Genomic DNA, 11514 nt, shown 5'->3' with positions numbered 1-11514 from the left:
GGGGGGGGGGGAGTGAACGAACAGCTGTGTGGTGTTTAGCTGCCTGCCGGCTTAAACCATAATGCTCTGCTAGCACACTGAAGGATTTATCTTGTTGTATTTCCAGTAACTACCGAACGCTTCATCCATTAGTCTTTGACACATGCAAAGCAGATACTGGTAATACAATAACATAAACTTTTCTAATACAGGTAGGAGAGGAATTCCTCCCTTCTACCTCAATGCAAACCAAAGAAAACCAGATTTGCTAGAAGTCATATTTTTGCTTTATAACTTTATAATAGGCAAGTAATACTAATAATACTAGTATTATTAGTTATAATACTAAAATAGGCACTATTGATTAATGTGCCAAGCCACACACCAAAGCAGTTACATGACAACATTACAAATTTCCAAGGCCTAAGAAGAAATATTAATAATATTCTTGTTTCTGTTGCCTATTCCATCGGGAAGCTTACTATAACAGCGACTGCAATACAATAATGCAGAGAGATTGCAATGAAAATATGGGATTATTGCAAATAAAATTCTCCTTACCCTGTTTCTTGCCTTTATCCTTTTATAAACAAAATCAGGGAATGTCTTTCTAGGAATGAAGCGACCTGACCCCTGGGTGACAAACAGGTTTCCATCTTCAAGAACAACTCTTCCTTGACTTATGACCACAGTAGGAACCCCGTGGCACTCTGTGCCTTCAAATATGTTGTACTCCACGTTCTGGAAAGAACAAACCAAGATATTCAATACGTTTAAGATTTAAGAAGAGAAGGTGACAGTCTAGCCAACTATACACCCCCCTCTCCCCGTTTTTGTACATTGCTCCTCATGCACAATTGTACTTAACTACCCTTTACATTTCAAATAATAAAGTTCTAATTGGATGAACTAAAGCAAACTGGAATGGAGAAACTAAATCCTCAAAACACTCAGTACTTGCCCAGAAGACATGCAGCATTCCTGGAGCAAACTAGACTTTTACTATACGCAAACAACTAATTCTCTCTAAGGCCCAGAAGAGCTCTGCTTAAGTTCTCCGTGTGGGGACAGAAGTTCTTGACATTTCTTCCAAGTCACTGCAAGTCTTCTACCAAAACAGACATGGAAAGTCAGGTCTGTTTTGTGGGAAATGCAAAATCGTGCCGCTTTCTTCAAATACTCCCATCACTATCACTAACAAACTATCAAAAAAAAAAACTTTACAGTGAAAAAATGTGGCATTATAAAAAAGCAAAAGTGAATTTTCTGGACCAAAAAATAACCTGTTCCTCTTTTTTAAAGAAAAGACCTGAATATTTCAATCATGATGATAATTTTCTTCAATAAAAAACATTTTGGTGAAAAAAACCCATGGGTCAAAATGTTTCTACATTAACTTCAGCCAGCTCTGTCGCCAACATTCCTCACAACACCTCACTCTCCCCTCTCTTTCAACTGCAGCTTTCTGTCCGAGGCTCATGTTGGAAATTAGTTTGGGGATGTCCATGCCCTGGAAAACCCTGGCTAAAATGCCATTAAGATGCACCCAAATCTCTCCTGACTGAGTGACCCCTACGGACAGGCAGCATCCGCGCAGCCCGCGCAGGAATGGGTCTGGCTCTTCGGGAAGGATGCTGATATATTAAACTGATAGAAAGCTGATATAAAACAAGTTCAGCACTTACATTTCTCTAGTACACAGCGAATACATTGATCTTAAAATTTCTGTACCAGATGCAGACTTCCTCAGAGTAGTCACTGCTAGTCAGTTACAATCCTACCCTTTACAGTAACCGAAGGATATTTTCATTTGCTTTTATTTTTAAAAGCAAATGCAAGGTCCTTCATCACTTCATCCACATAAACAGCTCCTCCCTTGCTGAATGATCTGATCTTTCTGATCTGAAGAAATACATTGCTTTACTGCTCTTTTCTGACACTAAAACCAGCTCAAGAAAATAATTTTTAAAATATTTTACCAGATTGTGGGTTTTTGCTGAGATGATTTTAGTAGCCTTGGGGTTCCACAAAACCAAGTCCGCGTCAGCGCCCACAGCGACACGCCCCTTCCTGGGGTAGCAGTTGAAGATCTTGGCAGCATTGGTACTGGTCACCGCTACAAAATGGTTCTCGTCCATCTTCCCGGAGACCTGGGGAACAGAAGGAAGGAAGGACCATCACCGGAGACGCGCCCTGCTCCCAGAAGCGGGCAGCAGCCCCATCCCCGTGGCCAGACCCGTCCTCTCCCACCAGCAGGAATGAGGCGCCAGGAGAAGAAATCACAGGATCCAGCCGCATGACCGTGCAGTGAGGATCCACACTGCGACAGGGCTGCAATTACGGGGAAAAGGGAGACGTGGGGGGCTGAGCCTTGTCCCTGTGGGTTAAATAAAACAATAGATGGGTTTTATTTTTCCTGGACTCTGTGAAATTTAAGATCTCTGAAAAACAAGACTTTCACTGGTAGGCTCCAACTCCCTGTACAGGTGTCTCACGTTCACTAAAGATGGTTAAGGATATTTCAGTAAAGACTGGAAGTGAACACAAATAGTGCCATTTATCATCTTTCTTTCTTAAGATAAATTCTATTTATCTTTGTTCAAAGCCTACCTAAGACAGAGACTTCAGGGTGGCTTGGTTCCCAAGCTCCTGGAAGTCTGCCCAGAGGTATCTGCTCTGTGGGATGCAGCCTAGAGCCTCCCAGGGATGCTCCTTGGGAGGGCAGGGTGCACCAGTGTGCAGGGACACGGGACTCAATTCCACCAGCCAGACACTCGTGCACCACGGCTCTCCCTCGGCAGCAGAGCTCCTCTGCCCGGCAGACACAGAGGCGCTACGGGAACCCAACCCCACCAACGGGGCCTGGGGCAACCGGGCAGCTGGCAGGCACGTCCACGGCCACGGCCACCAAGGGAAAGATGCCCTGTCCCCATCCACCTCCCCAGGCTTCCTGCAAGCACCAGGGAAGAGGAATGTCGCATCTTACCCTTAGGAAAATGTGGTGGAGAGACTTTCTCTTGTGACTGCAAGTGAGAGTGGGGTGGATGATCCCCGTACTGAAGCCTTTGAAGACACTTTGAAGGCATTTGAGTGTGACGTTTTCTCTCATTAGCAAGCTCCTCTGAAGTAGCAGTCTAGACAATGTCACACCTCCTGGCTCATTTGAATTAACGAGGATGCTGACATCACCTAGCACAAGCACTGCTCACGTGTGCTTGCCTCCACAGCTTCGTAAGGAATCAGTGTTATTTTAGTACCTACCACACACTTTTCCCAAATTATCGACATCCGCTCCTCGATGCCGTTGGTTCCCTCGGGGATGAGGGTGAAGTTGTCTTTCCCCACTGCCTTCTGCGCGGTGGTGAAGGTGCAGTGAGCGCTGCCTGCAACCTGCAGGTCCCCGCTAGGCAAAGCACAGCAGAGGAGGTCAGAGGAGGCACCCGACGGCGCAAACAGCCTTCTCGGCACTAACACCACCTCCCCTGCCCTGTGACACCACCCCTCTCGGCGGGCGAACGCCACCCTCGCCTGGAAGACTGCGTGTGGCACTAATGGCTTGTGGGCTTCACGCTCCATCTGTTTGGTACAGATTGGTTTCACCAACAAAGACTGTAAAGGCAGGCGACTTCTGATCCATAAATCCCAAGGGAAGTCAAGTTAAAAGGCAATTTTTACAGGTACACAGAGGCACGTCACTCTACTAATTTATACAGGAATTAAACACTGGAATAATGTAAAAGATGTAAACAGCAGCCTCATAAGCACTATTTACATTCTCTCCTGAACTGCCCATTATTTTTACTATTTAAGCCAACATTTTAATCTTTGTACCTTCCTTTTGAACCTCAGATTATTTTAGGAAATGGTTCTCCAAGCAAGGTTCTTTTAAAGCAAGGATATGGTTAAATAAAACGAGATCCTGGATAAACCCAAATGTTATGTACTATCATATACTACAGTGGGAAGAACTGGATCCATGGTGGCAGGCAGGGCACGGCAGGGCAAGAAAAGAACTGAGCATGTGTAGCTTGACGAGCCTGGGAGCGTGCCTCCACACTTATGTCAAAGCTGTGCTAGACTGAACTATGTTTGTATTTTACTGCCTCTTTTAAGAAAATATTAAATGTATTGAGATATCTTTATATACCATGTAAGATATAGTAACATGAAACACTCTTCTCTTGTTAACAACTGTTTATCCTTCTAAGGAAAAAAAATCACATTTCAGGGAATTCGAAGAAATGTTTATTTCTTCTTTAAAATATATACGAATGCAATTTTTTTACAATTATCTGGATCCATAAACATCTCTCATCCCATTTCAAAAATTCTTCATGCATTACTTCTGGACCTGATTTTTCTAACTCCACCCATACCAAACTGCAGTTAATGCAGAGAGCTTTACTGACTGGTGCCACTCAGTGGGCTGTGAAGATGCTAGGGCCGAGCTGTAGGCACCTGAATGCAAACCCTCCGCTGTGAATGAATCCCCACTTCTATGGATTGCTTTCTGCAAGGCAGCGGTGACAAATTTGGCGCGTATTTGCTGTGAAATGTGAAACCCTGGCCCGTGGCAAAGCTCCAACCGCGATTAACAGCTTGGCGGCTGCGTCCTGGATACAGCCCCAGCACATGGGTGTCTGTATTTCCCCGCCCGTTTGTATTTCCCTGCCCGGTCTGGGCTGCCAGCACCCGCTCGGTCCGTGCACGGCTCCAGAGACGCTCCTGCCGACCCCTGGGGCTTTGCTGCGTAACTCAATACATCGAAACAACTCCGCACGGTGACGTGCCCTAAAAGCTTATTTTTCACACATTTTAAAATCTTGCAAATGCCCAACACTGCTTCTGATAAAATCCTTCTTTTGGCTTTAATGCTAAAGCAGCGCAGGCGGCTATCCCTAGGACACAGCAAGGCAGAGCAGCAGCGACTGCTGTCCCTCCTGGGGACAGCTGGGGTGTCCTGGCCATCCCGTGGGACACTGAGCCTTCCCCGCCTCCAGTTCTGAAGGAGGAACTGGGCAGCATGAGCCTGATTTTTACACAGACAATCTGGTAACTATTACCTGGCTTCATCAAAGCATAATTTAGACTCTTTTTGAAAGAGTCACCTGGCTCCTTGCTCAAAAACCCGAAGATTTACTTTTTTGATATGGAAAAGTGCAACAATTGATAGATTATTTTTCCTACTCTGATGACAATATCAAGGGGAAGGCTGAATTGCGTGCTAGCCTTTGCTGTGCTGCTGCATCCTACAGTGCCCAGGTATGGGAGAAGACTGGGGGTGCCCCCAGGAACAGGGTGGCTGTTACCCACCGGCAAAAGGTGGGGGGGCCACGCCGGGGAGGTCAGGGGCTGTGACCCCTGGCCAGTCCCCGCTCTGCAGGTGATGCTGTCGCTGTGAATGGCGTTCGAACAAATGCAGGTGGGATGCAAACACGACAGATGCGCTCAGGCATCCGTGCCGACACGGAACTCACCAGGACAAGAGGGAGGTGAGATGATCTGGCGTGGTGGGGTCTGGGCTGATGGGGGGAGACGTGACGAAGGCTGCAGCTTTGGCCCAGTTTTTACTCCAGTAGTGCGACCCGTCGGTGCCCAGGCTGGCGGTAATGGGCTCTCCATACACAACCGTGCCTATAAAGCAATCAATTAATGAGTGCAAACGCGCCGCATGTCCTGCAGCCTCTTTTCACACAGTGCTGACAAATACCGCAGTTAACAATACAAGACAGTTTCACTTTTCTTCAGTGTTCTCAATATTTCAGCTTTTTAAATTCACATTAATCCCTCAGATTATCTCTTACGACTGGGAAATGCTGTCAAAACCAGTTTTGAACCCATCTATTTTCTCCTTAGACCAAATATACATTCGTATCTACAAACCATCACGCCTTCCTCTAAATCAAAGCAGAGTCTCCTGGTTGGGGACAGAGGTGGCTGTGGACCCCCGCCTGTCCCTGGGCATGGCCTTCTGTCTTGCACCCCACAGGCTTGCTTCCAGCTCTTCCCACTCTACCCCCAGTTTGAATTCGGAGCTTGCTCCAGATCCATTTTTCATTTAGTTCATGACAAATTATTGCAAGTGAATTATTTCCTTTTTTTCAGCTGTGTCTACTGAGATTCAGTTGTCAAAAGTTTCAAGCACATCTCCTTAAATATTTACAGCTCAGACCAATTAGCTCTGGCACACTCTGCAAAGAGAACCCAACACCAGGTTTTAGCACCCTTAAAACGTGAGAGAACTTGGGTGATAACGAGTTCTTAAACCTTGCAGCTAGAATGATATTCCTGGACATATTTAAATAGGCTCAATTAGTGTGCAAATATGAAACAACACTTTACCTTTTCTCTTTGCTTGAGCTAACACATCTGCTGCACCTCTGCTCATTATTTTGGTGATGTACAAGGGGCAGTTGGCTTGTTTTGCGATGGTAATTGCACGGTACACTGCCTCCGCTTCCACCTGCAGACACCAGAACACAGGCAGAAAACGTCTCAGGGCACCTCTGCTACAGCTGCAGCAGCTGTTCTAAACCCCTGGGTAGTTCTGCTGAAGGACTGGAGACATTACCTCCTCAGGGCGGCTGAGGACGTGCCCTTCTGGCCCGGTAATCCCGAGTTCCAGCAGCCTCTTTTGCTCCTAGGTGGACAAAGATGAATGAAAGAGCAGTCAGTGATATGAACAGCCTGTCTGAAGCAATGCGGGACACAAAGCACCTTTTCAGAAGTACCTGAAGGATGATGGAAATTCATGAATACGACTAGGAGATACCATTTATACCTGTGACACTCCATAAACCGCTGCAGCTAATTCCTAGTAGACCCACCTCATGCTGGGAAGCATTTCTGGACTGGGAACTGCTGTGTCCCAGTGGTACCTTTGGACCTTCCCCACCCTTCAAACCACTCTTCAAATATTTCTGGAGGATGTGGGATTTTAAACCTGTCACCAATTACTCTAAGGCTGTGCTAGATATGATGCACGGCTACAGGAAAGGAACACGTTTCCCCTGGACCCGAGGCTGCCTGAAGCTGCTCCGAGAAGCCCACAGAGGAAGCAGAGATGGGTGCAAGGCACGTGGGACTGTCCAGAGCTTCGCCCGGTAAGTCACGCAGCCACAGCCACGTGCGCTCCCCGGCCCCAGTGCACTTCGCCATGCAGCAGCAGGGAGGCGGCTCAGATGAAAGGCTGCTGCTGCTTGCCCCCTCGCAGTTTTGGGGGCAGGCAGCAGCGGGAGGGGAGGTTTTGCACGGCCACTGGCACAGCCATGTGCCCCAGCACATGGGCTGAAGCTGAGCAGCTTCACCTGGCTGTGCCCACGTCCTCCCCCACCCGGCTCCACTGCTCCGGCAGCACCAGCTCCCCCAAAGAGCAACGCACTCAGTCCCTGCTGCCACAGCCTCACGTCACGTTGGGCATGAATCAAATCGCCACAGGGACTCCCTGTTAGCCGGGACCCCACAGTGACAGAAGCTGGAAGGAACGCTGGGTTGCACCAAGGTTACTCACGTTGTCTTTGAAAGCAGATGTCTAGCACACACCTCGTCCAGTTTCCTTTCTGTGATGTTCTGTATCATGTAATGCTCCCACTTAGCAGGCATTAGATGCAAGGACATTATTCAACATTACAGACCAGATCTCGCAGGCTTTAAAGGATCCTGCTCTTACAGGATGGTTATTTTTCCATCCACTGTACTTCTGTTGCAGATATCCTCCAAGTTTGTCCCCAGGGCTTGAGTGTCATCACGCTGGCAGCTTAACAAAATACTTCTGAAGATACTGAACTGCTTGGGATCACATTATGTTTCACAGCCAGCTGAAGAAAAGGCTTCTCAGCTAAAATCCTGGGGAGGGGGGAATTAGCTTTTATCCTGTTTGCTCAAATAAGCCCATTTGAAGGATTGGGATCCTGCTTTCATTTTAAACTCTCCTCCCACACCACACTGAACACTTGCATGACCATAAGCTAAAAGGAACTGCAAGTCTAGTTCTGCCTCGTATCATCTCATTGCAGTATGTATCTAAGATTTTCTTTTCTAAAGGTAAAAAGGAAAAATAATGAACATGAGCCAAGTGTGCAATACCAAGGAGGTTCCTGAGTACCGTTTTTGGAGGTAAATATGGCCAAGTGTAATGTACATTATTTCAAAAGATCCAAACCTCTTTATTTTCTCAAGTACTCAAGACTTCTAAACAAGATAGATAATGTGATAAAGTGTCACTTAAGGCAGTCAGTCATCCTTTAAGAAGCCCCAAAACGTACTTGTTGGGAACCACTGAACAGTCCTTGTAAAGATTTCTGTGACGACACCCAAGTGCGTGCAAGGAATTGGGAGGATGCTGCTGATTTTAGGAGGTGCCCCCAATCCCCCTGCACATTCTTCTGTCTGCACATGCTGCCACCACAGGGTCTCCTGTCAGCCCTTTCCCTCCAAGGCTTGGGTAATCCCCTTACACCAGAGAGCAGATCCCCTGCCAGCGTGTGGGTGGAGGCGCAGGGGCAGGATGCGGGAGCACCGTTTCTCCATTCCCCTGGCTGCTGCAAGGCTCGGGGCCCACACGCACGGACCGACCAAGGCTGCTCTGCTGCAAGGCCACAAGCTCAACTCGGCTCGGCTGCTGCCGGAGATCTCAGAGGTGACCAACCGGGGTGATGCCCTGCTAACAGCAGACACCACTGAAAAGTGCTCGCTGGTCCTCTCCCCAAAGCAACCAGGTGTCACAGCAGGCTGCTCCTCCTTCTCTCATCTGGACCGATCCCTACTGAATTTGCAGCACCAGCTGAAGGCTAAAAGCGTGCTGGCACCGCTCCACCTTCCCCTAGACACTACAGCACTTTGCCTTAAATCAAAATACTCTGGTCAACCTTTAATTTAAATGAATGTAAGTACTGTACCTCATCGATGATGTCTCCATTTTCAGCATGCACTTGGGCAATGGCCCCCAGGTCTCGAATAATGCAAAATATTTCATACATCTGCCAAGAGACAGTGGGTTGCCCAGCATCAGACAAATCACAGTCCACGCTCAGAGCGTGGGTGATGACGTTCACTGGACGCTGGCTGGCTCTATTACCTGGGCATCAGTGCACTGAAGTTTGTCTTTGTAGGCCATAAAAACCAGGAAGGAGTTCACACCTTGAGAAAAGAAAATGACATGCGTGTATTGTCACGGCTGAGAACTCAGTGACCCAGTATGGGCTGAGCAGGGGGCGTTCAAACCGGGGAGGGGTTTGTGCTGGCTAGGGTTAGACTGAAAACAAAGCAAGGCGAAGGGCTGAAACGGGAACTGTCCCCACAAGAACTGAACCCCAAAGCTTGGGAGCCAGGAAAGACAATACACCCCTGTCTTTGGAGGCACCTGAACCAAAAAAACCCCAACCCATAGCCTATTTCTGATTTTAGGTACTCTCTGTAACTTGGTCCGAACGCACAGAATCAAATGCATTGCTCCCAATCTGAGTTTTCTCTCCAGTGGTGGTTTCAATTTATGGTTTATCCTCAACTTCTTTCTGGTAACTGTCTTTGAATTAGTGTATTAGTGCTAAGACTAAATTACAGCAAAAGATGAGACTCTCTAATATTAGAGCACTGTTATTTAGTGCACTGCTATTTAGCTAGAGAAATAGATGGGCAGTACTTTGCATACAGCATTGCACGCAATCCTCACTGCTATCATTTCCATCTAACATAAAGGATGATTCATGAAGCACTGAGTCAAAGCTGGAGAATTGCTACTGTATTTTATATGGATAGAGGCAACAACTAATCCCAAACTACGATAAAATTACAAATAAATTGTATTTCACGTGAACGTACATATGAAAAATACCCGTTATAAGCTTGGAATAGCTACATTACTTCAGCCACTCCACATTTTAATAGGAAATTCACTGCAAATTTCTATGTTAATTGACCAATTAAGCCCTTGCTTGCAAGACTGCAAATTACACTGAAGTCATTTAGCTCTACATTAGCATATCTGAAATCAAAATGTACTTCCAAATATGGAAATAAGTATTAATGAAATGCATGAATTCCTGCCGTATGGCCTGCTTTCCAGTAAGCCATGTCCAGCGGGTACTTCAGGATGGGCAGAAATTACAGGCACAAATGAAATCTCTATGGAAAGCCTAAAGCTTAGTTTTATTCTATAAGCCCCGTCTTGAATCTTTTTGTTTACATACTTTTCTGTACATCAAGCAGCTGGAATCAGGGTGCCTGACACCATTCCTTTAGTTTCCAAAATCAGTTTTCATGACTGGGCTGTAAATTGCCCAAAGGTGAGAACGCATAAACAAGGTGTTATGGTATGAACCCGCTGTCAATACCCCTGTTCACACCTTTCTCCTCGATGGCAAAGGACGGGCAGTTCACACCTCAATAGCGAAGGAGCATGGTCCCCTCCATGTACCCCATTTATCACTGGGTAAGAGGAGTACGGCAGAGCAGCAATAACTACCATAGCTTACCCTATGGCGACTTGCTTATGTGCCCATACTGCAGTAAGTATGATGTGGGGGGGTTTTGTGGGGTTATTGCCAGAATACCGCTCTTTCTGTCCTTACCCTTGTCCTTCACCAGGGCTTCCAGTTCCTCCTTCAGACTTTCGTGCCAGCGAGGGATGTCGATGTGCAGCGAGTAATCGCAGCAGGCCTGGCTGTCGGCGCTCCCGCGCCACTGCTCGTAGGCAGCCAGGAGGCTCGTCCCAGCGTCCGGACAGACGTGGTCAACTGAGGAAACACTGCACAGCGTTAGCACGCGTGCCAGGGAAAGGGCTAGAGAAATACCTGGAGAGTGCAGCAGCCACCGATATTCTTGTGCAAGACTTTACTGCTGTGAAAAGGAGACATTTTAATACTAATTCATTTTTATAGCATTGATTAAAGACGAAGGATAATAAATTTCCCAGATAAAGTGAAATGAATGGAACAAACGAACTCCAAGTTACGACTATTATTATGCCTTTTTTTCACACAGCCTACCTAGCACAGCATCTGAGAGAGGCTGGTGACCAAAGCATGTCCTTGCGCACTTTTGCACAGCTCCCTTGGGCATTTTCCCTGTGCAGTCACCCACAGCCCATCAGTTACTGCACTTATCTTTGTTCCTATTCCCTACAGTATTGGCTACGAGATCGGTACAGAGCTATGCCAGGACTTGTTGAGACTGGTCCTTCAGTCACATACTACAGTGGGCCTTGGGACCAGAACAAGAACAAAACAGAAATCAAAATTATTTTACATTAACACAAAAATGGAACCCATGCTCACAGAGCTGAAAAACTCGTATAAAAACACACTTGCAAAGCTATTAAAAACATATTAAAAGGTGTTTAAAGTTTTCTTCTATTTTGTTCTCTTATGAGGTGAAGCGGGAGCAACTATAGATTTTAAATATATGTGTGTAGCAACAGAAGGAGGTTCTGAAAGGCATATAATGCATATTAATTAGAATCATAGAATAGAATCATAGAATCATTGAGGTTGGAAAAGACCTCCAAGATCATCGAGTCCAACCGTCGACCCAACACCA

At 46.6% G+C, this 11514-nt stretch overlaps 1 protein-coding gene across 1 annotated transcript in view; it reads right to left on the bottom strand.

The window, feature by feature from the left end:
* The window catches only part of DPYSL4 (dihydropyrimidinase like 4), a 17351-nt gene that overhangs the window by 3585 nt on the left and 2252 nt on the right, over positions 1 to 11514 (bottom strand). Inside the window, exons 3-11 of the mRNA XM_019471662.1 lie at positions 10548 to 10712; positions 9056 to 9117; positions 8877 to 8957; positions 6551 to 6619; positions 6322 to 6442; positions 5457 to 5613; positions 3241 to 3382; positions 1959 to 2129; positions 541 to 720 (exon numbers count right to left, since the gene is read on the bottom strand). Coding sequence (XP_019327207.1) covers positions 541 to 720; positions 1959 to 2129; positions 3241 to 3382; positions 5457 to 5613; positions 6322 to 6442; positions 6551 to 6619; positions 8877 to 8957; positions 9056 to 9117; positions 10548 to 10712 — 1148 coding nt within the window. The remainder of the gene's footprint in view (positions 1 to 540; positions 721 to 1958; positions 2130 to 3240; positions 3383 to 5456; positions 5614 to 6321; positions 6443 to 6550; positions 6620 to 8876; positions 8958 to 9055; positions 9118 to 10547; positions 10713 to 11514) is intronic.

The sequence above is a fragment of the Aptenodytes forsteri genome, unplaced genomic scaffold (genome assembly GCF_000699145.1).
Source record: "Aptenodytes forsteri isolate BGI_AS27 unplaced genomic scaffold, ASM69914v1 Scaffold15, whole genome shotgun sequence".
NCBI classification, from domain to species: Eukaryota; Metazoa; Chordata; class Aves; order Sphenisciformes; family Spheniscidae; genus Aptenodytes; species Aptenodytes forsteri.
Note: the sequence above shows the minus strand (reverse complement) of the source record. Positions and strands in the feature narration are given on the sequence as shown.